Below are 26,895 nucleotides of genomic sequence, written 5' to 3' on the forward strand. Positions count from 1 at the left end.
GGTATCCTGGGCAACCAGGGTGGTTCCTCTGTGACTGCTGTGGAACCAGTGGAACCCGTCAGTGTGCACCATGCTGTGCTGCCTGCTGTTCCTCGCCCTGCTGCTGCGGGCTGCCCTCCCACAGCCTGTGCCCCAGAGGTGATGGCACTTCCCTCCTTCTCCTCCTGCCTGCCCCGGTACCTGCAGGTGCCCCAGGGCCCCTGATGTGGGCCAGGGCTTGCGGCACCAGGCCTCAAGAGCTGGCCAGACTGGGTGGAAGATGCAGCACATGGGAGCTCTTGTGCCAGCCTGGATCAGTGTTGTAGGACCTTGTCTCACTCCTGGCTATTTTCCTCTGTAGGGACAGCTACTCAGTTCCTGAGGATTTCTCTGCTCCCCTGGAGCTCCCGCAGAAGCACTTTGGCCTGGTGGATGGTACAGTACTCTCCTTGCCCCTCTGAACCCCCTTTCCACGCATTCACCCCTCCAGGTGGCTGATCCCAGCCTCTGCTGCACCCACAGATTACGGCATCAAACCCAAGCAGCCTAGCTTCAGAAGCCCGGTGGCCCCGGAGCGGCCGGCGGAGCTGCGCAGGGCTGGCAAAAGCAAGCGCGACGGGCTGGACTTGCTGGAGTACTACGAGGATGGGCGCCTGTGAGGCAGCGTGCCCCTGTGCCTGCCACAGCCCAGCAGGTGAGGGCTGGAGCAACAGCTGACAGAGTCCCTTCAGATCATCATATGCTCTCTGGCCTCCCAAGACCGCAGCCAGGGCCCTTGGACCAATAGTGAGAAACTCCAGCTCCTCTTGGGGTCCCAAAGGAAAGAGAGAGCCAGGGCCCAAACCCCTTGTAGTGGGAAACAAGCAGCACAGTAGCTCTGCTCCATGAACCATCATATTTAATAGTTGTTGCCATCACAGCAGATCCAGCTGAAGCACAGAGACCACTGGCTGCAGGGACAGGGGCTGGGAGAGCTCTTCTATCTCCCTGGTGCTTCGCACGGCTCCCTGCAGCCTTTAGCCCCTCCCTGCCCCATTTCGGGCAGATACCCAGCTTTGTGCAGGGGCTGAGCCCCACTGAGCTGGGGTGGCCCTGCCTTGCCTCTGCCACCTGCAGCTTGGGGGAGAGGGGAAAGGGGCAGAAAAAGGTTTTCCTCCTGAAGGTATAGTTACTGCAGGGAGGTATGAGGGGAATTTTCCCCTCTCCCCAGGGCCTGGATACAAGATGGAAAGGGGGGGATGGGGACAGAGGCAGGGGAAATCTGTCTCATCTCATTCTGGCTCTGGCAGAGGAGAGACTGGGGCTTCCTCTGCCACCTCTGCCCAGCAGCAATCTCCCCAGGGCCTGGCAGGGAGGTGATCCCATCTCCCAGGCAGGAGCCAGCATGTGGGTCTTGTTTTCTGTAGCTGCTATGTCATCATACTGCAAGAGACTGACTCTGCCACCGCAATTAAAAGTCACCCCAGATGGATGTGACGGGAAGCTGTGCCATGGTCACAAGGAGGAGATGCTGTCACCCCAGCCTGCAGCTGGAAAGTGCACGAGCACGCTACTGCCCCCCACAACTGCTCACAAGCAGGGCACCCAGCGGGTGCTTCTCCAATAGAATAAACTAAGAGTATTTTGTACAATAAACACAATTTGTCCAGCCCTCCCCCCTCCCGTCCCCCCAGCCCGAGGAAGGGGAGTCACGAAAAGAGGCGGCACTCCGTGCCCCGGGGAGCCCTGCCCCGGGCCCGCTCCTCCTCCAGGCTCAAAGCAGCTCTTGTCCATGCACGACACGGGGAAGGGGCGAGACTGCAGCCCTGGCTGTGCAGGAGGTGCCTGTGCCAGCCCCTACTCCAGGTAGATGTCCTCTGTGGGGCACGTGTACTCCACATACTCCTTGTAGAATTGCTGGAAAGCCCTCCTGCAACACAGCACCAGGCAAAGCTTAGCAGCAGCCTCCCCACAAGGCAATTGTAGATTCCTTGTTTCCATCCTGAGCCTCGCCCCCTACCCTGTGGCCTCTTTGACCCCCCCAGCCCCTGACCTCTTCTGCATTAGCCCCAGAGCTGCCATCAGAGCCACAGGGTCTTCATCCTTGCTCTGATTCCCTGCATAGTGCATGACTTTCAGCCATCTGCCTGCAAAGCCTTGCACTGGGACTTGTTCCAGTACTGTCAGGAATATGGTGCCCATAGCCCTGTCAGCCCTGGCTCTCATGCCAAGCACCTCACGTAAGGAAGAGGTGCCAGCCTGGGGCCAGATCCAAGCCCCCCATGTAGGGGGAGATGGCAGGGTTCAGCCTGGCTGTCTTGTTCCTCCTGCCTTTAATGAGCCAGCCTTCCCTGCCCATCGAGGACTCACCCTACAGACTCTGCCAGTGGCTTTGTGGACTCCTCCGAGACGAAGACATGACAGGCAAATCTGTGGTCAGCAGGGTGCTTGGTGATGAACCCAAAATATCTGAGGGCAAAGAAAGTGGATGTGACTGGACCAGCAGATCAGCAGGCGCAGGTACCCCAGCATCTCTGAGGTGTACCCACCCTAAAGCACAGGGATTTGGGACCTGAAACCCCTCTGATAAATCCTGGTGGCCACCCCAGGGTCTTGCCACAGCCCATGGCCAGAGCTGCAGCACTGGGCTCCCAGGGGAAGGGGAGCCCTCCAAGCCAGGGCTCTGGGAAACCTCCTCTTTCCTTCCTAGCCCCAGTCGTGCTACCCACAGGGAGCAGGAAGGCAGCAAAGCCTCGCTGCTGAGCTACTGGGTTCGAGAGCTGCACTATGCTTCCTTGCTACTCACTTGTTGTTCTTTGGATGGTACCCACAAAAGGAAATGTTCTTCAGCTGGAAAAAATGGCTACACTTGTTTACCTGGGGGAGAGAGAGAGAGAGGAGAACTGTCAGAGCTTTTCTCCCCACCCCCTGCAGTGCAGCTGGTCTCTGGCCACTGGAAATATGCACTTGGAGACTCAAGACTGAAATTAATTGGAGCCTAATCCTGGACTGCTATCAGCAGCAGTTTCAGGATTGCTCCAAGCACCTGAACAAAAGGAGCTTTTCCAGGCAGCCCTGCTGGCTCTCACCCCAGCTGCCTTTACCGCCAGTAGCTCTTGCAGGATTTCCCTGGGGGCCCTGAGTCAGACTGTACTCGGGCTAGAGTCAGTGCTGCTGATCAGCAGCACACACAGCCCTCCTTCTCTAAAAAGGCTCTCATAAACACCAGTACATAGAAGATGAATGAAGATAATGAAAGAAGATAACTTGGAACTAAATAAGCCCATTCAAGCCTGGGTGTCAAAGGGTCCCAACCAGAAACGAAAACTTACACAAGTCTAAAGAGCAACTAAGTTGATGGCATCTTCTAGATACAGGCAAGATTTGTAGAAACCTCAACCCAGCTCTGTCACAGCACTCAGAGCCATGAGCTACTCCTATCCCCCAGCTAGGGGAGGTTTCCCAACAGCTTACTGCAAAGCCCTCACTTTCCTCTCCTCAGCATCCCCATGTGCTTTACTAGGCTACTTATGCAGAATGCTAATCAGCAGCTTGCCCTTGCCAGATAAAGAGATTACAGGGCCGATCTGGAGGACACCACTCAAAATAGTAGCAGAAAGGTTTAGAAGCAGCTGACAGATTACCGGGTACGGCTCAGCTCGCAGCATCCCAGCACAGTGACATGCCTGGCAGCTGTGAGAGCATCAGCTGGCAGTACTGCCCAGAGCTGGGGCCTGCTGAGGCACAGGGGACCTCCATGGTGGGCCTAAAACGCTGGTGATGGTGTTTCTCACACCCTCAGACTTGGGTGGAGACCCTTAATTTTCATATGCAATCATGGCCTGCAGCACAGAGGGCACGAGGCAGTTCAGAGCAGCAATCAGGGAAGGGATGAGATGAGCAGGGAGCGGGGCACTACCTTGCTGTGCTCCTTGGAGTCGTCAGCTTTCACAGCAATCTTGACCCCGCGCACACTGATCTCCAGGACGCAGCTGGAGGGTGGGTTAAAGTGCACAGTGAGGCGGCGCGTGGTGGCAATCTGCAGGAGAGAGAGAGAGACAAAGCCGCGGGACTCATGAGCAGTGATGATGATTCCCCACCGAGGCTCTGCCCTGCTGGCAGAAGGAGCAGGCACTCCTGCTCCCTGGAATGGAGTGGGACACTCCATACCTTCTGCATGGCCGCACAGAGCACATCATTGCCCTTGTGGTAGGGAACTTGCACGGAGCCAAGGAACTTCACCCGGAACTGGTCCACCCAGTCACTACTCTTGGCCAGAGCTGGAAGAGAGAGCACATGGCAGGGATCATCTCCAGTGACCAGGTATGTGGGCTGAGCTTCACCTTCCCTCTCTGTCTTCCAAACCCTGTGCTTTTCCCTGCCCAGGAAAAGCTTCCCTCAACACCAGGTACCAATTCCCAGCATCACAGCAGAACCTGCTCATCGCTCCCTGCTGAATGCCCGGTTTGGTCCTCCCCCCAGCCCCCTGCTCAGCACCAGACTGCTCAGCAGGGAGGATGTGGTACAAGGTGGGGACATCAGCAGGCTGCACACAGAGGCTTGGTACCTGTTACGTGGTCTGAGTCCTTGGTGACTTCAATAGCATAATAGGCAGGAAAGATGCCCCGATCTCCTGTGCGCATGTTGTAGGCCTCATACCAATAATCTTCTGCCTGCACCTCCACCAGCAAAGGGTCATCCACCTCCAGCTCCAGCTCGTCCGCATGGCGAGGCACAAACCTGGGCAGAGAGGCACTAGCAGCTGGCTGGCTAGCAGTGCTGGTGGCCTTCTCACTGGCACACTGCTGGGGCACCCACCACCAACCCAGGCAGTGCCCTGGTAGCCCTGGGGACCTGACATGCTAAATAAAGCACTGGGGGAGGTTTGGGCTCAACAGGCAGCAGCATCCTGGCACCTAATGCAAGGGTATCTCCTATGCACCACCCAAGCTACTCCTCAGAGGCCCTGACTGCCCTTGGAGGTCTTGCCCATGCAGCAGCCTGGGCAAATGGTGCTCCTGGGCAGGGCAGCTACTGGCACTGGTTTGTTCACCAGGGCTTCCCACACCGGAAGCACTCGGGCTTGTGCGAGCCCCACCTTGGTGGGAGTGCAGCACCAGCTCTCCCCTGGTAGAGGCTGGGTACTCTGCCTGTGCCTGCAAGCTCACCTAAAGACAGCACGGTGAGTCTGCTCCTGCTCCTCCCCGTTGATCATGCAGGAGAACAACCCAAAGGACTCGGCACCTGGGAACGAAGGCAGAGGAGGACATGTCAGCATTGAAGGATCAGCATCACAACCAGGAGAAGGACATGGGCCAGGCTCCTGCAGGATGGCACATCCAGGACAAAGCCGTGTGGTGCCACAGGAGGGAGTGGCATGGCTGAAGCCGCTGTGCTGGTGCTCATCAGCCCCCACTGGGAACAAGACCTCCCCACACAGACCACCCCAAACAGCTGTGACACCTGCATGGGACCAGCCACACCGTGGGAAACCCTGCCTGCTGGAACATTCCACCTGTGCTCTTCTGTGCTTGGAGAGGAGTGTGGCATGCCAGGAATACAATGGCCCACTGTGAATTTGCTTAGCCTCCCCCTCAGCATGGCTATACCTTGGGCAAGCCTCAGTGCAGCCTCAGACACCTACTTCCACCCCCACTTGACACTCACGAAGTTCTTCCGAGCCCCACCATGCCTCCTGGACCACCAAGGACAAAGCCACAGGCTGCAGCAAGCAGAACTGGGGCTGATGTCTCCTGGTGGCTTCCCATCTCCTGAGCATGTACCAGAGACAGGCAGGGCTGCCAGGCAGGCAGCCACCAGCCCACCTCCCTGCAGTGCCCAGCACTCACTGGAGGAGCGTGCCCGACCACTCATGAAGACATTGAGGAACTTCTTGGAGAAGTGGATGTCTGCCTCGGGGGTGGAGTCCTCGGAGAGGCAGACTGAGTCACGCTTCAGCGCATCCTCCTCGTACTCCTCGCCAATGGCCGACTCGTAGGGTGAAGAGATGCAATTGTCGTAGACTGTGGCCGAGTCGCTCTCATCGCTGTAGCCCGAGTAGCACTGCTTGAGGCTGACCAGCTCCAGCTGCACGTTCTCATCCACCACCAGCGTGTATTTGACAGAGTCATAGGAGAGGGCACTGGTGTCCGAACTCACGGAGGCTCTCTGAAGGTTGTGCCCTGGCCGGGAGCCACCATTCCCACCACCACAGGAGGCCCTGGGCAGGTTTGTCTTGTCGGGGGAGGACATGTAGTCCAGCACCTCGTCCTCCTCGCTGATGGAGGGGTTGGTTTTCCCTGCCAGGGCTGAATAGCCGGAGGTGTCAATGTCAGAGCTGATGGACATGCGGTTCTCACTGGACTGAGACAGGAACGGCTTGTCAGTCTCCAGGGGGTCCGAGTTCTTCTGCACGGGCGTCAGGTAGATCTCCTCTGTGGCCTCCACCCTCACATCCGTCTGGTAGCGGATGCGGTCCCGGTGGGCCTCGGGGCCCCTCGTTACCACCACAACGCTGGCACCATGTGGTGGGGCCCGGCTGGTGGCCTGGTGCTTCTCGGGCGGCCGGGACGAGGCAACGCAGGCTGGGGCCATCTGTGTGGCTGCTGTGCGCCGGCATGGGCTCTCCGTGGATGTGCCCCGGTCTTTGGTGGAGGTTGTGCTGTTTTGGTGATTGACCTCATCACTCAGGCAAACGTGGTCATGGGGAGGGGTCTGCTCACCTGTAGGGAGAGGAGAGCAGCGTAGACAGTCACACAGAGGGGGATGCTCCCTGACAGGGCAGGTGTCCAGGGATGCCACCCAGACTCACAGAATCATTTAAGTCAGAAGAGACCTCTAAGTTTCTCAAGTCCCACCACTAACACTGTCAAGTCTACCACTAAACCATGTCTCTAAGCACCACATCTATACAATTTTGGATTTGAACACCTCCAGGGATGGTGAGTCCAGCACTTCCCTGCTTCAATGCTTGATCAACCTTTCAATGAAGAAATGTTTTCTAATATCCAATCTAGACCTTTCCTGGTGCAACTTGAGGCTATTTCCTCTCGTCCTACTGCTTGCTCCTTGGGAGAAGAGAGCAACTCCCAGCTCACTAACAATCTCCTTTCTGGTAATTGTAGAGAGCAAGATGGGCATGCACCCTGCATCCACATGGTACGTCTTCCCCAGCCTCCTGCTCCAGCACCACCTGCCTCAGGCTCCTGAGCACCTCGAAAGGCTGCAAGGAGCTGACCCTGGCCAAAAGCCTGAGAACTCACCCGTTTTCAGAGGGGACGATGACCGGGACACCCGCTCCTGCCAACTGTGCTTTTTCCCCAGAGAGTTGTTATTCAGAGTGTCCTGAGGAGAAGAACAAAGCCGCCTTACAGACCCATCAGTAAACAGCATGTGGCACAGCAGCACCCATTCCTCCCTGACCCCGCTCAGCTGGGCATGCTGGGGCACATGATGCTCGGGGAGACCCCCCACCAACCCCACATTTCATCTTGCTGCTGCTGCTGCAAGAGCTGGCATGATGGCTGAAGCAGGGTGTGCAAGCAGCCAGCTGGGCTGCATTCACCCACCAGGGGAAACTCGGCTGCAGAAGCCCATAGCTGGACAGTCCTAAGACAAAAAGCTCAAGACCTGAGCCTGCCTGCATGCTTTGCTCCCATCCTGCCAGCCCTGTCTACCTTCAAACCACTCAGCTTAATGAAATGGGGGAAATCCCAAAGACCAGGTGTTGTGGTGCTGCTCAGCTGGAAGCCAGCTACCGGACAGACTGATGTCTGTCCCTGGAGAGATCCTTATTGGGTGTTCACAGGGGCATACACAGATAGTGTGTCTGTATACAAACCTGTACATGCACACACACACAGTTCACCAGCAGATTTCAATCCTCAGTAGCTGGAGAGGAGAGGCAGGATCAGGCCATCCATGCTTCCCATGTTTGGGCGATTTTCTGTGGGTGCTGTGCCCTGCTTGCCCAGCCCTGGGGGGCTGGCCATGCATGTGCACAAGGAAACACATGCTTGGCCTTACTGTAAGAGCCAGGGGGACCAAAGTGCACCGAGTCCCCTCTAATGAGGGCCCCCCTGAAGATGGGGGACAACTCCTCCCTGCCCACCTCCTCAGGGTGTGACATCCTGCCTGGTGCAGGGCCAGCCCTCATCCACTCCTCCATCCCCAAGTTCTCCCTGTCTGCACTCCCCCAGCCCCTCCTACGGGGCACTGAGTGTTTCTGCCCCAGCTGCAGCAGTGGCATTTTCCACTGCTAGTTTTTGATTAAGTACCAAAGCCCTGCTGGGACTCCCTGGATTTTCTCACGGTCTTATCACCAACCCACAGCTGTTCCCAGCAGCACAGGGGCTGCCCTGTCCTCACTTTGCTTCCCCACCGACATGAAGGAAGCCTTTGCCCCAAAATTCCGTCATGTCACACACTGCTGAACCATGCCTGCCAGATCCCTGCCTCCATGTGGGGAGGGAGAGACCCCCTTCACAGAGCTTTGGCAGCCTCCCACCATGGTCTCCATGAGTCCCTCCTGTGCCAAGGCAAATAACAGCACGTCCCTGCTAGTCTTTCCCAGGGACATGATGGGCCGGGATGTGGGCCAGGCAAGCTGTCACAGCGATGGCCTCTGCGTGCAGAGTGCCACGGGGCCAGCACACACAAGCCAGCCTGGCTGCCTGCACTGGGACAGGAGGCAGCAGTGCGGCAGGCACAGCCCGCTGAGCCCACCCATCCCCACAGGGACAGGGCACTCAGGGGTCTGTAATGCCCCACCAGGGTGGAGAGGCATTCACAAAGTCTTAAAGGATGAACCTAGCCAGTCACAACAGCTGCTTCTTGCCCTCTGGGAAGCTGGGGATGTTCCTCTCACTGTTTCCAGGCTACCTGCCTGGGATAATGATCATAGAGTGCCCAGAACCAACTGAGAAACCACCAGGCTGGATCCTGGCCTCACAAGAGCAGAGGCTGGGATGATGCCTTGCTTTGTGAATACCCTGTCTGGCAGAGTGCCTGGTGCCCCAGCTGGGCATTCAAGAGAGGATGCATGGCCACGGTCCCTCTTCTGACTGCTTATAGGAGAAGGGACATGGGCAGGTCAAGGGGATGCAGTGTCTCACACAAGTGGAGACAGATTTCAGGCTGGTCCCCAAGGGATGCCCTGTGCCCTGTCCTCTCCTCAGGGCACCACATGTAGACAGGGAGAAGATGCCTCTGGCTAGAGGTAGGCATCCAGAACAGGAACTCCAAGCGCTTTACAGACAAGTTCTCACTAGATGTTACCAACAGCACTATCCTACCTGGCCAGCCATGCTGCACTCCTGTGCCACCATTCCCACTGGCTCCAGGCTCCCATTTCCAGCTGCAGCCCCCTCTCGCATTCCCCATGTCCTCAGCTCAGCTGTGCCCACACCTCTCAGTGAGCTCCACAGCCTCCACCATCTCCTTGGCAAGGGGACCATCAGCTTCTCCAGCTCACCGTTTCTGCAACTCCTCCCACCCCCATTCCTCTCCAGACGCTTGCTCCCACCCCCGGACACTGGCTGGGACTGAGTGCCTGGGAGAGGGCCCTGCTGTTCCCCACCTCCCCCAGCTGGATGTGGCTGCCACATAATACCACTTGCTCCTCGGGGTCCCTGCACAGGGTGGGACAAGGCTGCTGCTGTCCCCTTGTCCATTATGCTCAGTGGAGCTCCCCCCGCCTCCCCAGCCCTGCTGCCTTTGTCCCTGGTGCCAGCTGCCTGCGGGCGCCTATCCTTGGCTCTGTGCCTTCCTCCTCCTCCTCCCACCCATGGCCTCAGGCAGAGAGCTGGCATCAGCTGCCGGTGCTGGGCTGGTGACACCCAGCTCCGACTACTCCCCATCTGTCACCCACGGGGACACCTGCCTCTCACTTCATGCTCCTCGGCTGAACGTCACCGCCACGAAAATCCTCCTACTTGGCAGAAGGCAGAGCTGAATGGAGGAGGGTGGCAAAAATAACCCTGCACGTCGCACACTTTGCGTGGGTTTGTGAAGTTTGCAGAAGCGACAGAGCAAAGGGACTCCAGCCGCTGCCTGGGGGGTCAGCATGCATCATCCACCCCAGGGTAACACCATGGCTGTGTGGGGCAGGCAGCCTTGGCTAAAGCCATCCAAAATCTTTACAAAATCTGAGTGAGCAAGACAACAGCACCCCCTTGTCCTCCTGGCCACCATTTTGGGCGTTGTTTTTCCGTCTCTCAGATTTTGTACATTAATTCTGATATTAATGCTTCTCTTGCCAGGCACCACCACTCAGGAGCTGAGGCCACCAGGTTCCCTCTGCCAGGCACGGGGCTACCTGGTGTCACCAACGTGCCCTAGAGCTGCTGCTGCCCCAACCAGGGGCAGCTGGAGCCCAGCCAGCTGCTGGTGCCGGCCCTGGGCTGGCCAGCCCGTGGCGTGGTGCCCCGTCCGACGATGGCTCATTCACGCGTTCTGCGGCCATGCCTCGTTTGCTCCCCATCCCAGGGGAGCCTTTCGCAGCTCCCACCCTGTCCCTGGGGCACGGCTCTGTGCCAGGCCACCCGGACCCTGCCGGGGCACATCTCAGTCCCGACACCATTCCTGGCGCGCTCCCTCTGCACCTCGGCAGCACAGACGAAAGAAGGACCCGCCCGGCGCCTGAGCCCCCTCAAAGAACCCCGGAGCGCAGTGCTGGGATGCTCGGGGCAGGGCGTGCTCAGCTCCCCGGCACCCGGGGAGCTCCGGGCCCGCAGATCGCTCCCTCCGGCTCGGTCTGCGCCGCGCCCGGCCCGGGGACGCGAGCGGCGGCGAGAAGGGACCTCGGGATGGCGGGGGCGGCTGCCCTGCCGAGCATCGCGGGCAGCGGAGCCGAGCCCCACCATCCCTCCAGCCGAGCCCCACCATCCCCTCCAGCCGAGCCCCACCATCCCTCCAGCCGAGCCCCACCATCCCCTCCAGCCGAGCCCCACCATCCCCTCCAGCCGAGCCCCACCATCCCCTCCAGCCGAGCCCCACCATCCCTCCAGCCGAGCCCCACCATCCCCTCCTATTCCCTCCCCCTCCCTCCATCCGCCCGAGACAAAAGCCCCCGGCGGACGGCGGGAGCATCCTTCCTCCCCCGCACCACCCGATCGCCCCGAGCCCCCCACCCCGCCTCACCTGGCTGCGAGGCACCTGCGGGAAGAGGTTGAGGGTTGTGGGTCGCTTCGGCCTGTAGACTTCGGTGGTCCCGGCCGGGGGGTCTTTCTGCAGCGGCTCGGGCGCCGTCTGCTCCTCTGCCGGCGTGTCCCCCGCCGCGTCGATGAGGTCGAGCTGGAGCATCTCGGCCTGCAGCCGGCTGGCCTCGCCGCCGCCCGCCGCCCGGGCCGCGCCGCCCGCCCGGCTCACATGGCCCTGCCGGGATTAGCGCCCGCGATCAGGCCACCGGGACGGGCCTCCCGCCGGGGCCGGGCAGGGGGCCGGGGCCGCCGCATCGGCACCCGCGGCCGCTGCCTTTTAAAGGGGCAGCGATGTTATTCCCGCAGCCGGGGAGCCCCGCGCCCCCTCCCCGCCTCCCCGGGCAGGTGTGGGCAGCATCCTTCCTCCCTTAGTGATGGGGCTTCCCCGGCAGGTGTCTGTCTGTAGGTACGTGCAGCCGTCACATTCGCTACGAAGCACACAAACGCGCACACCCAGGTTTCATCTCGACATAACAAGGACATTTTTTACAGTGAGAACAACCATTCCGCACAACAACCTCCCCAGGGAAATGGTACAGCCCTCATCGCTGGAGATTTTCAAGCCGCCACTAGAGAGTGTGCCAGATCGTCTCACCCAGACTCCCCTTCCCCACACAAGGCTTGGCCAGGTGATCCTTTGCTGCTCTATGATTCTTCCTTCCAAGGCGACTGTGCCCTTTCCTGGTTCCTGTCCTGGCAGCTGGGACTCATACAAGCATGTCATCAGTTTGATCAGACTTGTTCCACGCCCTGCCTGGAGCAGGTCACTTGTCCCTCCACCTGAACACTCCCACAGGTGGAGAACCCACCACCACGCTGGGTAGTGGCACCACGTACTGCACTACTGCTACCACTACTTTTTCTCTCTATTTTCAGTGCACACCTCTGAAAGGAGTCAGGCTCCTCCTTCCCTGTAATGCCCACTTGGACCAGCAGCTCTTTCCCCCTTGTTTTACTCATCTAGGAGAAGCCTTCTCTGCCCACTCCGTGCACTTGCACAAACCGAGGCCATACAGGAGGTTTGCCCTACACTGGCTCTCCAGTCACCTGCTGATGGTGGCTGTGCTCTGGCTGGAGGCAGCTCCACTCTTTTCCCTGTACCCTTTTGGAGCAGGGCGGCCACTGTGGCCCGTGGGGGCTGTGAGGAGCAGGTGTCCCATCCCACCACCCTGGCTGGGCCCAAGTGCTGAGGCACCACACTCCTCGTGGCTGTGTTGCTGGGCAAAGAGGCACCAATGTCCCCACTGCGTGTATTGAAAGGTCAGTGGTTTCCTTCCCAAAGCCCCCTCCTTGCACTAACTGCAGCTTGCACATGCACAAGCTGCTGCAGCCAGCAATAAAGGCAGCAACTTGACATCATGGAGTTGAATTCCCTGTGTTATCAGCTGTTTGTGGTGACTGCAAGCTCGTTAGCAGGCAGAGGTGGGGAAGGTCAGGTTTTTGCAGCTGAATACTAGCCATGTCTCCAGCTGCATGGAGGCTGCCCCTTGAGCCAGGAGAGAAGAAACAGCCCCAGCAGCTCTGGCAGCCAGTCCAAGAGCTCTTGTTGCTACCAGCTCCTGAACTGTCAGACAAAAGCCAGCACAGACAGGGCTCTGTCTGCTGCAGGCACAGTACAAACCCTCTCACGGGAGTCATTTCCCCCTGGTGTCCCTGCTGAAGTCCTGCAGTGGGTGAGCAACTGGAGAAGCTCTGCCACCAATACTTGTCCTCTTGAGGCTTTTAACATTTAAATACCTTTTTTTGAGCATTAGCCTTCATGCCACAAGTTCTGTGTTTCTCTCTGTGACAAACCACATGAATTTTAACAAGGAAACCGAGGCACGGGAAAAGAACTGGAGGGAAATGCCAAGAATAGATTATACCTAGCCAAGGTGGGTGTATTGGAGTCAGCTGGTGACATTCAACCTAGGCTGCTGCTGATGCTGCTTCCATAATCCTGTAGCTGTAGCAGCGGAAAACCCGCAGAGGGAAAAGTCCCGGAAGGATGCAGAAAAGCAAATCAGTGTCATTCTGAAGAAAAGGGCACCCTAGCAGGGGTGCAGCATTCCAGGTTCAAAAGCTAGGAGGAAACTACAGCCACTGCAGGTATTACTTATGGCCTGTAGCTCAACTAAGTGATTTCGAAACCACACAGCAATCAATCACCTTGCCAAGTGAGTGAAACCTACAGTGATCTGCAAAGCAAGGGCAGGGACTAGACATCAGGAAGCCTTTCTAACTGCAAGGACACTGCTCTACCAGAACAGGCTGCCTTGGGAGCCCTCTAGGAACAAGCTAAAGTCACCTAAGGCCAGCTTGGGCATGCTTATGTGTCAGCACAGATGCAATGGTGAGGTGACTTCCCGAAGTCACTTCACCCTGTGGGAGAGATTAGGGTGTGTGAGAGAGCAGCTCCCAGGTCCTGTGGCAGGATGAACACAAGATGCACACCTGGTCCCCACTGCAGTCATGGGGACACTCGTGCTCCCTTACAGACCTGCTCCTGGGACAGATGTGATGCTGGTGTGCTCCTGCTGATCCTACCTCCCACCTGCACACTGCCATCCCAATGGCAAAAAATCCCAGTGTCCCAGTCTGACAGTCCCAGTGTTGTGATCCGTGGTGCCAGGGGGCTGGAGCAGAATGATCCCTGCTGCAATTCAGAGGTACTGGGATTACCCCTGGAGCACTGGTCTAAGCTGGGAAATGCTCTGTGTGGGGGCTGCTGCCCACCTGAGGAAGCTGCTTGCTTCCCTAGGAGTGAAAGGCTCCTGCAAGAGGAGTGGAGTGATATGCAAGATGTTGCTTGAGTAACCAAAGTCTCTCCCCTGCTCCCCCACCCTTGCAGCCTTCAGTGTCAGAGGAGGAGTGGCAAAACCTTCAGCTGGGAAAAGCATTATGTGAGCACAGGGAAGCAAGGGGCACTTGCTGAGCAGAAGGCACAACTGTGCCCCCTCTCCCTGCCACCAGCTGGCTTCAAAGCACCAGGAAAAGCCTCTCTGCCCCTGGCCTGGCACAGCCACAGCTGGCCATGGATCACAGAGGCAGCATCATGGGACAGCCTGTCAAAAGCTGCATGGAGAGCTGCAAGGAGCAGCCACCTTGCTGCCCTATCTTTTGCTCCCAGCCCACACATCCAGTTCCCCACCAGTCTCTGGATCACAGGCTGATGGCAGCTGCTTCCCTTTTGCAGTGGGTTCTGCTGGCCTTCTGGGAGCGGCTGCCAACAGCAGCACACTTGGATCAGTGGCACTGAACATCAAGAGAAAGCCCCTGGCATTTCCAGCAGTATTATTATATTGAAAAAACTGGGTTTTCCCTCCACATATCTGTATCTTCATGGCTGTTTCAGACCTTTTCATGCAGAATCATAAAGGCTCAGCACAGCCCTGCATTGGTAATTTTTCCCTTTGGGTGCTTGCTCTCATGCTCTGAGGTATTTCCAAGAGAGGTATTTCTTTTTTAAATTTTTTTTTCATTCCCGCATTAACTGTTTTCCACAGTTCCTGGAAAATAAATGAGGCACTAAACTTGTATTAATATCTGCCTGGCTGTTTGCTGGGATCCATCTTGCTGAAACCAGAGTTTGCCACCCTGGATTTTCAAGCCACTAAAACAAGGCCAAACCCCAAGTCTGGTACTTTTGTTGCAACCATCCCTCCCAACACACCTGACTGCTGCCATTGGCGAGGTGCAGGTTGTGTCCCTTGCCCTGGTGGCTCCTGCTCCTTCCCAGCTGGCCTCCTGCCCAAAGACACCTCTGCTCCTCCTCTGAGCCCTCTTCTCAGCCTATCTCACTTCTTTTTTCATCCACTGGGGACTTCTTGTTGAAATTAAGGCTCTTTTCAGCCATACATGGTTTTATTCCTCATTCTTGATACATGCTCTCCTATCCACGAGGTGTGGTCCTTGTCAGTGGATGGTTCCCTCTTGCACACATCAGTCTACGCCTCCTTGCAGTTTCTGTCTGTCTGAGACACTATTTCTGAAGAGCTGCTAAAATAGCCCATAATGAGGTCGTTTTTGTTTTTTTGGGACCAAAAAAATCCCCAATACCCATCTCTGTTTGGGTGTTGACCCCTGCACCAGCTGCCTGTTCCTGCCACAGGATTTGGTCATCAACCAGCTCTGCCCAGACCCCCCATCTCATCAAGGTCACTGATTGTCCCTGTCCAGCAGTCACCTTCGCAGCCCTTAGGCAGGGCTTGTCCTCTTGTTCCTTGTCAGCACTTTGCTGCTTGCTGTCGGGTTCCTGTGCCTGCCCACCTCTCCAGAGACTCACTGCTGGGCAGCTGGATGACTCCAGCCCCTGCTCCCCAGATCCTGTTTCCCCCTCTCCCATCACTCTCGGCTCTGCTGCGATCCAGTGAGCCAGCAGCTTGCTTTCACCTCACACTGCTCCATTGCCAGGCATTCCCCAGCTGCCTGGCCCGGCAGGGGTGACCAGGACCAGCCCTTCAGCCTACAAACCGCAGCTGCTCTGTGGCACCGGCCCCGGGCAGCAGCACAGACCCCTCGTGCCTGTCCCAGCGCCCCTGACTCGCCACCCCCAGCCAGCCCCACATGATGCAATTAGCTGATGCTGACTGCTGGTCATTACTGATCTGCTGCTCCCCACGCCGCACACAGACCCGGCCACGCTGCTCCCTCTGGGCCTGACCGCTTCCATCAGGCACATCCTGCAGCCTTGTCACCCCCAGCTCGCTCTGGATGGCAATCAGCTTGGAAAGCTCCCTGGCCCTCGCCTTCAGCATCTGGGATTGAAAAGCCCCTCTCACAGCCATTGTTGTCACCACTTTCGGTTCTGCTCCTCGGGCAATCCTCCGTGTCCCATATAAACCATTTGGACATATTTTTAGTAGGCTTTTTTTCTGAGGATGATAAGCTTCCTCCTTTGCTGTGTTTATGAATAACTCATTGCTTCCCCTACGGCAGCCTTGCATTCCCCTCCCACTCCAGCAGACTCTCAGTGCACCCAGACATTTGTGTAAAGCAGCTCTGAGCTGTCCCCAGGGAAGGCACAGGGCTCGCTCCCAGAGCCTGAGCAAACCCTTACTGAGGGTCAAGTCTCAGTATTGCAGCACAGGGATGCAGAAACCCCTGAGTAAACTCTTTCAAAGGGGTAAAAGAGACTGTTTTTCCTCCCCCTCAAGGAAGGGCTGCAGCACTTGAGCTGCAAGTCCCTCCTGCCCCTTCCCCTCCCTGCCAAACTTCAGCCAAGGGCTGTCAATCTGCAGAGGAAAAAAATAAAAATAAAAATCCTGCTCTGAGCCCGATGGTGCTGTCAGCAGTGGAGAACTGGGATGGGTAAAGGGTAGAACCCAGCAACACACCCACAGTCTCTGTCTGCCTCACCTATTGCAGGCAGGAGGACCTTCCCGATTCCGGGCCCTCGCTATGGCTGTGCCTGCACGGATGCTCAGTGCTGGGTTTGCCCTTGGTTTTCCCTGCAGCATTATCCCTCCTCCCTTCAGCATACACAGCCCATGAGCCCTGACTGTCCCAGGGAAGTCTGGTCATAACATCCTGGAGCAGGAGGAGGCTGCAGTTGGAGCAGAGATATCGAGCAGCAGCCCCATACCTGGGAACGGACAACTTTTTGCTGGGAAGGTCACGAATTAGACCAAGGAGCACAGCAAGACACCTTCACCTCCCAAGGATGAGGTCTGCCTGTACTGTCCTGCCTGCAGTGAGGGATTCCAAACGACACAAATTCACTTTCTAATTTTAAACCTGCGACAAATTCTTGTGCCTTTCCTGTCCTCGCTGGGTCTTTATCTGTTTTGCAGAGGAAGTATTTCCTCTGAGGGACAGAATGATTCTTAAACCACTTGGCTGCTCCTCCAGCATTTGCATGCTTTAGAATGAAACACGTTGACAAAATGCAGAAACTCTCTGTTGAGAGGTATTAGTTCTTAGCTTAACTAATTAAGTTTTAAGTAGAATGAGTTGGAATGGGTTCACAGAGTTACAATACTGTGTGATTTAGTATGTTTGCCCAGCTTTACTTGCCTAGAATCAGTAGCTGGATCTGCTGAAGCCTTGGGCCACAAACTGTGAGTTTACACCTAGAGATGTTTTTGGCTGGAATTGACTTAATTCTCCTAGTAATTTTCCTAGTAGCTGGTGCAGCGCTGTGTTTTGTCTTTCTTATGAGAGGAGCATTGACAACACACTGATGCTGCTGTGGTTGTTGCTGAATAGTGTTTATCCCAAGCCTAGGGCTTTTTTATTTCCCCATGCTCTGCCAGCGAGCAGGTGCACCAGAAGTACAAACCAGAAGACAAGGAGACTCCAGCTGTCAGCAGAAGCTGTAACTCCACAAGATAAGAACAGTGTATGGCCTGCCTGCACAGACACAGAGAAAGAACCCAGTAAGATCTTAGAAGACCCCAGATCAAAAATCACCACTGGACCAAGAGGTGCAAGGAGAGTGTCTGAGGGGTGGGTACATGAGTTTTATGGGTATGATTTCCCCAGGGGTTTCTTTGTTCAGGGTCCCTCCCTACAGACACCCAGCTTGAGCTGACCTGGTGCTGTACCACTGAACTATTTATTTTTATAAAATCTGAGCCTGGGGCTTAGCTACAGAAAACCTAGGGTAGAGTCTGAAGGAGGAGGAGTCAGCCTTAGAGTGAGCATGTGTTTGTTTGAGTGAGGGGTCGAAAAGGGCACCTGTCAGCTTACTGGAGCTGCCCACTACAAAGAGACTCTGCTCCCAGCAGTTGAAAGTCTCAGGTGGGGTGTGTGTGATTCCTTGAGTGATGTGAGAATGCTCAGGCCATGGCTTTTCCTTTAACACCCTGCATATTTCCAAATCCAATGTAATTATCAATTTATCTCCACATTTCTGCCCCCATGGCCTTCTAGGGAATTTCAAACAGTGGTGTGAACCCCATCAGGCTCTTGACAGCATGCTCCAAGATGGATGGGGGACCCAGTTGCAGCACTTGCACAGCCTTCCCAGCTCCCATCTTTATTCCACCTGCTGCCTGCTGGCATCAGAGCTACCTCCTTCATCCCTGCTTCAGGAGCCTCCTGGTTTCCAGACCTCCTAAAGAACAGCTCTAGCTAAAGCTAGCTAGCAAGCCAGAGAGAACACCTTGGGTGAGCAGAGGACAGCTCTCACCATGCCAGCCCAGCTGCATCCCCTGGTCCAGGGATGCATGTAGGGACAAGAGGCACAGCCCAGGTGGAACCTTTGGTGCCACCTTGCAAATGTCCTTGATTCCTGGGAATGCCTGTCAGGTGCCAGATGCTTGCTAGTCATCCTGCTCAAATGGGGCCATGCTCCCATTTGCACCCAAATCCTTGGGCTCATCCCCTGAGGAACAAACTCCAACCCCTACAGCACAGTGGGAACCAAAATGCATGCTTTGAGATGCTTTTTTTGTCCCTCGAGTTTGGGTGGTTCAGAAAGGATCTGCACTGTGCTGGAGGAGAGGGCACTGCCAAGCAGAGGGGACTGGGGCCATGGCAGTAGGTTGCTTGAGAAAGCATCACTCATCTGGGGATCTGGTGGTCCTGCATGTGGGCTGATGGTCCTGCCAGCCCCGCTGGCACACTCTGCCCATCCCTTTCCCTCTCCCCATCCCCATCACACTTACCCGGGTGGCCAGGCTCTCCTTGCAGTGCAGGCTGATTCCACACTCATCAGTGATCTCAGAGAGGTCTTCATCCTCAAATTCCTCAAGGCTGATGTCATGGGTGAGCCTGGAGGGAGTGCAGATGTCCTGGTCACCCACTGCCCCAGTGGTGGACAGGAGGGTGAGGGTGCCGTGGTGCCTGTGGGCTGGGAGCAGCACTGACACCCTGGGAAAGGCTCTCCCAGTCTCTGCCAGGAAGAAAGACCGGGAAGGCAGCTCCTTCCCAGAGGGGATAGGTCTGTCCACTTTGAATGGCTGGGCTTGGCATGGTCCATGGCTGTTGGGAGGCAGGAGGAGTGTGTCCCAAAGCAGTCCCTGCCTAACCAAAGACAGCAGGGACATGCAGGTTGAGAGAACATGGAACAGACAGTACAGCCAGCCCTATTACAGGAGGTTTGTGCTACTCTCACCATCCCAGGGAGCCTCTGCAAGTGTTCCAGCTGGGCACAGATACCCAACAGGGTTACAGGAAGTGGAAAGGCTGGGGGTCCTGACAGGGCACAGCTGGAGGATGGACCTGCTGGGACAGGTGACCACATTGAGACCCACAGAACTTAAAAGCACAGCAAACCCCTCAGCCATGGTACAATCCGCCCCTGAGCTGCAGCTGGGAGGGGTGTCCCAGCCCAGCTGCCTGCAGTAAGAGGGGGCAGTGATTTCCCTCCGCACCAAAATCCCTCCCTAGGGTGACTGTGGGCATCCCACAGTGAACACTGATGCTGCTGAGTTGGTCTGCAAGGCCTCAGGGGTCCCTTAGGGCTGTCAGCCACACAGCCTCATTACACCCCTTCAAAACAAGAGAGATCCTTTTAGCAGCTGAAAATGTACTGATGAGCCCCGGGGGAGCGGTGAGGTGCTCCTGGCCTCTGAGCATTAAAACATTTCAGCATGGTGGTACCTCAATGCTCTTCTCACTTATTCTGTTACCACGGGGGTAAATAAAAGAAACCAACTCAAAAGTCCTTGATCAACCTACTCAGGCCCCTGAGTTTTGTCTGGAGTGGCCACAGACACTGCTTTGCTTGCCACCATTTCCCTTTGCTCCCAGCTCATCTGGCTGGGAGACACTTGGGTGAAAGGGCTACGCCAAGCCCATCACCCCTCTCTGGCTTGGCCCCCAGGAGTGCAGTGAGAAAGGAACGAGAATGGTGTTCTGTGACCTGCAGAGCTCCCACTCTCACTTTAAGCATTGCTTGCACATCTTGGGGCTCCCCCCTGCAGTGGCACCGACCCAGTGAAGGGGTAACATCTCCTGTCCCAGCTCCTGGAGAGGGAAAAGAGCAGGAGAAGCCCATGGGGGAAGCAGCACTTTCTTTCTGTGTTTCTGAGGACCCCACCAGTAGTGGTCTCTTGGGGTGAAGACAACTGGGAGCAACCATACCCCTGGAGGCGGCCCCTGCAAGACACAGCAGCACTGCAAGGACACAGCCCTCAGCACAGGATGGGATGACTGGACCCCCCTTTGCCCACCTCCTCCTGCTGCTGCCCATGGGAGGGAGGCAACGCGGAGCAGGAGGCTCATGATGAGCCTTCAAAGCACAAATTGATTTCTTCTCCGGTTACACGGTCGACAGGGTGGGACATTATCCACTGCTAATGCTCGGGGCCTCCACCCGCCCTGCTGTGGGAGCGCAGTGAGCACTGCGGGGTCCCGGTGAGAGGCACAGCATTGCCCAGGGGCTGCCAGGGGCTCCCTGGCTCTGCAGGAGCAGCCTGACAGGGTGGCAGTGCCCCCCGCTCCAGGCTGGGGACAGGCAGCCCTGTCCATGCTGCTGGGATGGGGGGATGCTGAGCGGGATCCCGGCCCCGGCGCTGCCAGGGGCACAGCGGGAGGTGTCCAGACACCTTCTGCCACTCCGCTGCCTGGCTGGCACACAGCTCCCCGCACAGCCGGGAAAACTTCGGGCTCAACTGCGTGCCAAGTTTGCTCCTGTCCTGTGGCCATCACTCACGGAGAAGGGTGATGTGCCCAGGAGCAAGGGGCTCACTCCCCTGCATGCCCGCGGGACAGTCCCCCCTCCCCTAGGCCCAGCCGGTCCCCTACCATTTCTCCCACTGATCTTCCAGCCAGCTCTCCTCCTCGGTGCTCGACTCCATTTTCAAGGGCAGCTGCATTGAGGAGGACCCCCCCTTCACTGGGAGACGCACTCCCACACCAAAAAAAAAATCCCAGACCTACTGCAGGGAGTAGTGAGGGAGATGACAGCCAGCCCTGGGTGCCCACTGCCTCTCCGCCTGCCCCGTCGCAGTCTGTGGCTGCCGGTGCTGCTCTGTATCCTCACTGCGCAACCTGGGGAAGCTCATTAAAAATAGATGGAATCAGCTGTCCTGGAGGGGAGAAAAAAATAAAAAGAAAATAACCTCCCCAGCTGAGCCAGCGCCAAGTCCCTGCACTCTGCTGGGGATGCTGACTGCCTCTGCCTGCCAGCCAGCCAGCCTGGCTCCTGGTCTTGCTCCAGCACTCGGCTCCTCAGCACCCACAGTGGGCACAGGGGATCTGCTAACCCCATGGTGGAAACCCGCAGCACCTGGCCTCCTCCTGCCCTTGCAGCAGCATTGCTGTCCCCACAGCAGGGGGACACAGACAGGAGCATCTGTCTGGCTCCTCAGCGGGTGGAGCGAGGCCGCTCACTGATGCAAAGGCCAGAGTTTCCAGCACAGCGTCATGGCCAGCTGCACTTCTGAGCAGCACTGTCCCTTCCCTGTCTGCTCCCAGCTAACCCCCAGACCCACTCCTGCCTCAGGCAGGATCATCCCTGGGCTTCCCCAACCTCTAACCCATGCTGAGGACCAGAGAAATACCTGGTGAGCTGCTCCCACCCCTCTTCTGCTGCTGAAGGAAATAGGGGTCTTTCCCAGGAGGGGCTATCAGGTGTTGCTGACAAACTGTGGCCTCAGATAATCCTCCACCACCCCCTCTCAGACCCACTCACTCCTTGCCTCATCAAGATGAAGCCAAAGTAGGTCTAGAAGAGGCACCCACCATGACTCTGATATGGGGACAGAGCATCACCCTCCCCACGAGCTGCACCCACTCTGATACACGGTGGGGTGGCACCCTCACTGCCACCCATCACAGCGCTGCTCTCCTGCCCCTCACTGACACCCACTCCAGGAGCTTCAAGTAATGGGTGCATCTCTCACCACCTGCCTGGGACCCAGTTTTCTCCTGGACACATTAAAGTGGGTGATGTCCACAGGAGCCCAGCTCAGGGCCTGGACTGCCCTGCTGAGCTGACCTGCTATAAGCTCTGTCCCTACCAGTGCCACACCGCTGGTGAGTGTCACTCGTGATACTGTGGCCATTGTCACTCAGCCCCACAAGAACAGCATCCAGGACTCCATTTTCCCGACCAGCTCTGCCTGGAGGCACCTCATCTGCTTGAAACCTCAATTAATGCAACGAATAAAGAAATCTCTATCTCCGTATTACTCGCGCCCTTTGCTCCTTTCACATGGATGCTCCAGGACTTCCTAGGAAATACAAGGAAGGCTCTCCATTACCTTCCTCTGCTCCCTGTGCTGGAAACACCCCTTCCTTCCTCTCTTGCTTCTCAAAGAGGCTAAAAATACCAGAAAAATGAAAGAGCTCTGACTCCTCTCAGCTACATTATTGGCAGTGAAAGTCTGAGCAGGACCTACATGTGTATTTTGGCCAAGTTCCTTTGCCAGTGGCCACGACATTACAGGTATGTGGGAGTGTCTCCATCGGTGAGGGCAGGAGAACCCTGTCCTTGCAGGTTATGAGTGCCTTTCTGAAGGGTGTGCCGAGAGGCACCTGGAGGTGGGCAGCCCTGCTGTGTGCATGAGAACTGATAAACTTGGGATTCTCAGGAACTGTGAGCAACAGTACACGCACGTGGGTGCATGAACAGAGGCAGATGTTACCTGCTCATGGCAGGAGCAGCTTGATCACAGTCCTAAGAGCAGCCTTATAATCAGCCTTATAATCTGGCTGCTGTGCCTGTCTTGACCCCATCCCCTGTCAGCCCACTGCCACTGCAGAGGATTTTCCGTGCAGGGGTTTGGCCAGGACAACACGGTGTGATGAAGCTGGACGCTCCAACAAGCCCAGTTGCCCGAGCCATACTCTGCTGTTAGGTGCTGTGTGCAAGTCCTTTAACCAGCACTGGTGGAAAAAATAATACTAACCTATATTTGGCTGGCCCCTGTCTTTTTCTTCCATCTCAATGGCCACAGAGGCTGCTTTATTTGAACCGATGAGAAAGCGCCTCTCTCTCTCCATCAGAGGAAGACAACCCTTTTGTCTCCCCTCTCAAGAAGACAGGTAGCCCCATTCTGACGCCCAGCTCATTCACTGCCTCCAAACAGGCTCTGCTGATAGCTCCAGATGAGCACGACAGACACATAAAACAAACCACAGTGCTGGAACTGATTTTTGCCCCAGCCTGAAGGTGCATCTTTGAACTTCCCGACAAGACGGAGAGAACTTCTTTCCCCAGAGACCCCCTCTCTTCCCAAAGGGCTGTGATTCTGACAGGGGTCCCTGAGTAGTGGAGTAGTTTCCCCTCTCTCTTGACCTATGGAAATAATTCCCTAAGGATTCCTTCCCCTAGGTGCCTTCCTGCCCAGCAGCTAGGTGGATGCCCTTTGCTTTTATCCGGGAAAGCTGAAGGAGGTAGAGGGGATCAGTCGGTGACCCCCTCCTGGGTTCCAGTTACATTAGAGCCACAACCCTGGGGACAGTGGGGCAGGTAACATTGTGAGCTCTGCAGGGCTCTGCATCCAGCTGCACCCCAGTTGTGCCAGTCCTCCCTGCCCCTCTAATGCTGGGGAGAGGAACCCCTATCCTAGAGAGGCCCCAGAGAGCCCCTCACAGGGGAGCCTGCCACAGACCGCTGGCAAAGCTCCTTGGCAGGGCAAGGAGCTGCAACAGTGCCTCAGAAAAAGATGTTAAAGAGCACCACTGAACTCAGACCGCACTGCAAGGCTTTGGGAAGCTTAAGGACAACAGGGAGGCTGGATGAAAATGACTTTTTTACTGCTGTCTCCTAAAATGTTGTTATTCTTGTCATGATGAACAGACACCTCTGGATGACCTCCTGGCTAAAGGAGGGATCACCTCACTATCCTTTTCCTTCCACTCCTTCTCAAACAACACCAAACCATCACTGCCAGGCCACTATGCCAGTCTCTCCAGAGCTTCAGTCTGCTTGCTGGCCAGGACCAAGCCCCCTCTCAATTCAAGCCAACCGATCACCTAAGGCTTGGGCTGGCATGTCACCACTCGGAGCTGGGAGTGCAGCTGCATGTACCAAAGGGCAGAAATCTGAAACACCTCATCCTGCAGGCAGCAAGCAGGGGCAGAGGGCAGGGCTCATCTCACTGCCTGCCATGGTCTGAGCCTTCACCCTGAACTGCACTCATTGCTGCTGGGTCCAGCTCCTCTGCGGGGGACAGCCCCTTGCTGAGCCCTGCAGCAGGGATGCAGGACCTGGGACGTGCACAAACCAAGCTGTGACACGTAACCCAGCACGATACTCCCCGCCACAACATCGCCTCTGCTCTGCCAGACCCTGCCCCAGGCTCAGACACATCACTCCATTTTCTTCCACTTACACTCTGAGCTTGGTGCCTGGGGAAGATTTTGCACTCCTGCCTTGATTCCCCAGTTTTCCACCCAGCTGCACAGCCTCCTTCACGAGGTCAGTTCTTCCCTGGAGCAGGCTGGCAGCACACGGGGCTCCTTTTCCAAAGGTCTGAGGCACGGCAAGAAGCAGCAGCTCATTCCCCCTCCCAGGGCATGGCTGTTTGCTGGGGAGCAGGAGGGTGCCCAGGGGGCAGCCCCTACATCCAGGACAGCACCAGCTGGTAGGCCCAGGACTGCTCGGCAGCTCAGCCTCTGGCCCCCGGCTCGGTGGCCAAGCCCCTTCTCCATGGTGGATGATTCCAGAGGCAGCGTTTAATCGCTCGCTTTGCAGGGTACACCAGCCATGTTGCAACAGCTCCCAGCAGCTCTGGCAGGCAGCGCTGCAATAGCAGGCAGCTGCCAAAGACCCGGAGCCACCAGCAAAGGGGGTCCAGAAGCAGAGCCCTTCCAATATTTATTGCCTGGACGCCACCTTTGCTTGGCTGCACCCATCTGTTTCCTCACAGGGAGCCACGGGTTCCCCAGCCCCAGAGGCTGGGCCTGACAGAGCATGATCTTAGCTGTGGTCCCAAGTGGGGACCATTCCCTCCTTTCCGCCCAAAATCTCAGCACGCAAAGCAGCTGGGGCTATTCCCCCCTTGCCAGGCACCCCTGGTGGCAGAGGCAAGCAGAGAGCAATGGCTGACGAGGGCACGGCTGCCAGGAGCAGCGAGCCTCCCCTGATGGCAAGTGAACACCGCACCTGCAGGCAGGGGCAGGGCTCCTCCCTTACCCACCCAGCACATCCCTGTCCCAGAGCTACCCTCAGCAGGCACCACAGGCTCCATCCCTGGCCTGGCCCAAGCCATCGGAAAGTCCCTGGCACAAGCCTCATTGGGTCTCAGAGAAGACACAGCCCCCTGCATCCCAAATCGATGGGAGCACTTGGTATTGCTTAGAGGATCAATTCTGGCACTCTCCCACCGTCTCGCTTGGGGTTCCTGTTTCACAGGGGCAGGAAGGAAGCAGAAGCACCTGGGATTTCTAGGAAAGGGCTAGAAAAAGGCTTTTTTTCGGGGAGGGGAGAGAGATGGAGCTTTTTTCTTCCATGAGGAAGAGGTGTTGGAAGAGGAGATAAGAGAGGGAAGGGGGCGGCAGTGGGGGCCAAGCAGGGGGCTGGGAAGCTGCAGTGGTGTATCTGTGGGGTGAGGGCTTGGGTGGGCGGGCTGAGCAGCCATGGGGGGCTGGAGCCGTGTCCGCGGTGGGGGCTCGGCGGTGGCTGGGGCGGGGGGCAGAAGGGATGGCTGGGGCGGGGGGCCGAGGGGATGCGCGGGGAGGGGGCAGAAGCGCTGGAGGAGGCGGAGGACCGGCGCAGCGATGCGGGCGGGGGCTGCAGCAGACGGGGAACGCTGCCCCGGGCAGGGGGCAGGGGCAGCCCCGAGAGGGTTCCGCGGGGGGTCGGCGGCCGGTACCTGAAATTGGGGGGCGAGGCGAGGTGCAGCCCCAGGAAGGGTGAGGAGGCGGGCGGGGATGCAGCTCCTTTCTCTCGCTCCGCCATTCTGTGGCTCTCTCCATGCAGGCGGAGGGCGGGCGGGAGGGAGGGAGGCAGGGAAGGAGGGATGAAGGGAGGGGGATGCTGGCGGTGCCGGCGGGGAGGGACATACCTGCCGCCGGGGCGGGGGGAGCGGGGGCGCGGCCCGGAGGCTCCATCCCGCGGCTCCCGGCGGCAGCTGCAGGACAGGCACGGCACAGATGGAAGCGGCACCCCGGCCCCATGCCTCCGCCCGGGGCTCGGGGGAGGCCGGCCCCGGCGGGGCAGATGTGCCCGCAGCTGGACCGGCCCCCAGCTGTGCCCGCAGCTGGAGGCTGCAGCCTCAAGGGCAGCTGCGGGGGACGGCCGGGGTCTCCCGAGGCCGGGAGGAGCAAGCCCAGGAGAGGGGCCGGCTGGGCGAGCGGGCAGGCAGCAGCCCAGGGCGAGGGGCTGGACACAGAGGGCCGCTTGCGGGGGTCTCCTCGGCAGCGGGGAGGGGCCTGCAGGCAGCAGGAGCAGCGGGAATAACCACGCTGCGCTTTGGCACCCACGGCCTGTTTGCCGCAACAGGTCTGGCAGCCCCAGTACAAACCCTGTCCCTGTCGAAGCTTACCAGGGCTGCAAGCACTGCAACGGGAATTTAAAAAGCAGCGTACACACACCTTCCATAGACACAAAGGAGGGGAAAAAAATGCATCTCAAAGTTTCAGATCTCTCCCCAGAAAGGTCAGACCCATCCAGATATATCCCAAGAAGCATTTTATTTTGGGTGGGTACTCATTGCTGCTGCTCTTCCTTACTGGTCTGAGCAGGTTTCCCTCCCCTGCCTCTCCTCCCCACGCTTTGCAGGCTGTCTCAGAAAACTGTGCAGGTTGTGCTATGCACAGAAATGCACAGCATCAGTATTTTTAGATCCCAAGGCTACTTCTGTACCTGAAGAGAACTTTCCCTATTCCCTGCATGCCCACTGTGCTCCCAGTCCCTGGCAGT

The 26,895-nt window shown here is 57.4% G+C and overlaps 2 protein-coding genes across 3 annotated transcripts; one reads left to right on the forward strand and one right to left on the reverse strand.

The window, feature by feature from the left end:
• The first annotated feature begins 29 nt into the window (after window positions 1-29).
• On the forward strand, window positions 30-1,614 carry FREY1 (Frey regulator of sperm-oocyte fusion 1). The gene is made up of 4 exons (XM_023928141.2): window positions 30-138; window positions 341-414; window positions 502-673; window positions 1,386-1,614. Exons 1-3 carry the CDS (start codon window positions 71-73, stop codon window positions 636-638), a joined length of 279 nt encoding a protein of 92 aa, XP_023783909.1. The 5' UTR covers window positions 30-70; the 3' UTR covers window positions 639-673; window positions 1,386-1,614.
• Window positions 861-25,968, reverse strand: MAPK8IP1 (mitogen-activated protein kinase 8 interacting protein 1). 2 transcript variants are annotated; one of them, XM_086892791.1, is made up of 12 exons: window positions 25,847-25,968; window positions 18,746-18,851; window positions 11,098-11,331; window positions 7,221-7,302; window positions 5,808-6,680; window positions 5,127-5,202; window positions 4,526-4,698; window positions 4,129-4,238; window positions 3,878-3,997; window positions 2,765-2,835; window positions 2,329-2,427; window positions 861-1,888 (listed from the first exon to the last, which is right to left on the reverse strand). In XM_086892791.1, exons 1-12 carry the CDS (start codon window positions 25,930-25,932, stop codon window positions 1,816-1,818), a joined length of 2,103 nt encoding a protein of 700 aa, XP_086748917.1. In that variant the 5' UTR covers window positions 25,933-25,968; the 3' UTR covers window positions 861-1,815. The 2 variants fall into 2 exon arrangements, with proteins under 2 accessions (XP_086748917.1, XP_086748918.1); XM_086892792.1 differs by lacking the exon at window positions 25,847-25,968 and adding an exon at window positions 20,829-20,916.
• Window positions 25,969-26,895: the final 927 nt, after the last annotated feature.

The sequence above is a fragment of the Cyanistes caeruleus genome, chromosome 6 (assembly GCF_971803275.1).
Source record: "Cyanistes caeruleus chromosome 6, bCyaCae1.hap1.1, whole genome shotgun sequence".
Lineage (NCBI taxonomy): Eukaryota > Metazoa > Chordata > Aves > Passeriformes > Paridae > Cyanistes > Cyanistes caeruleus.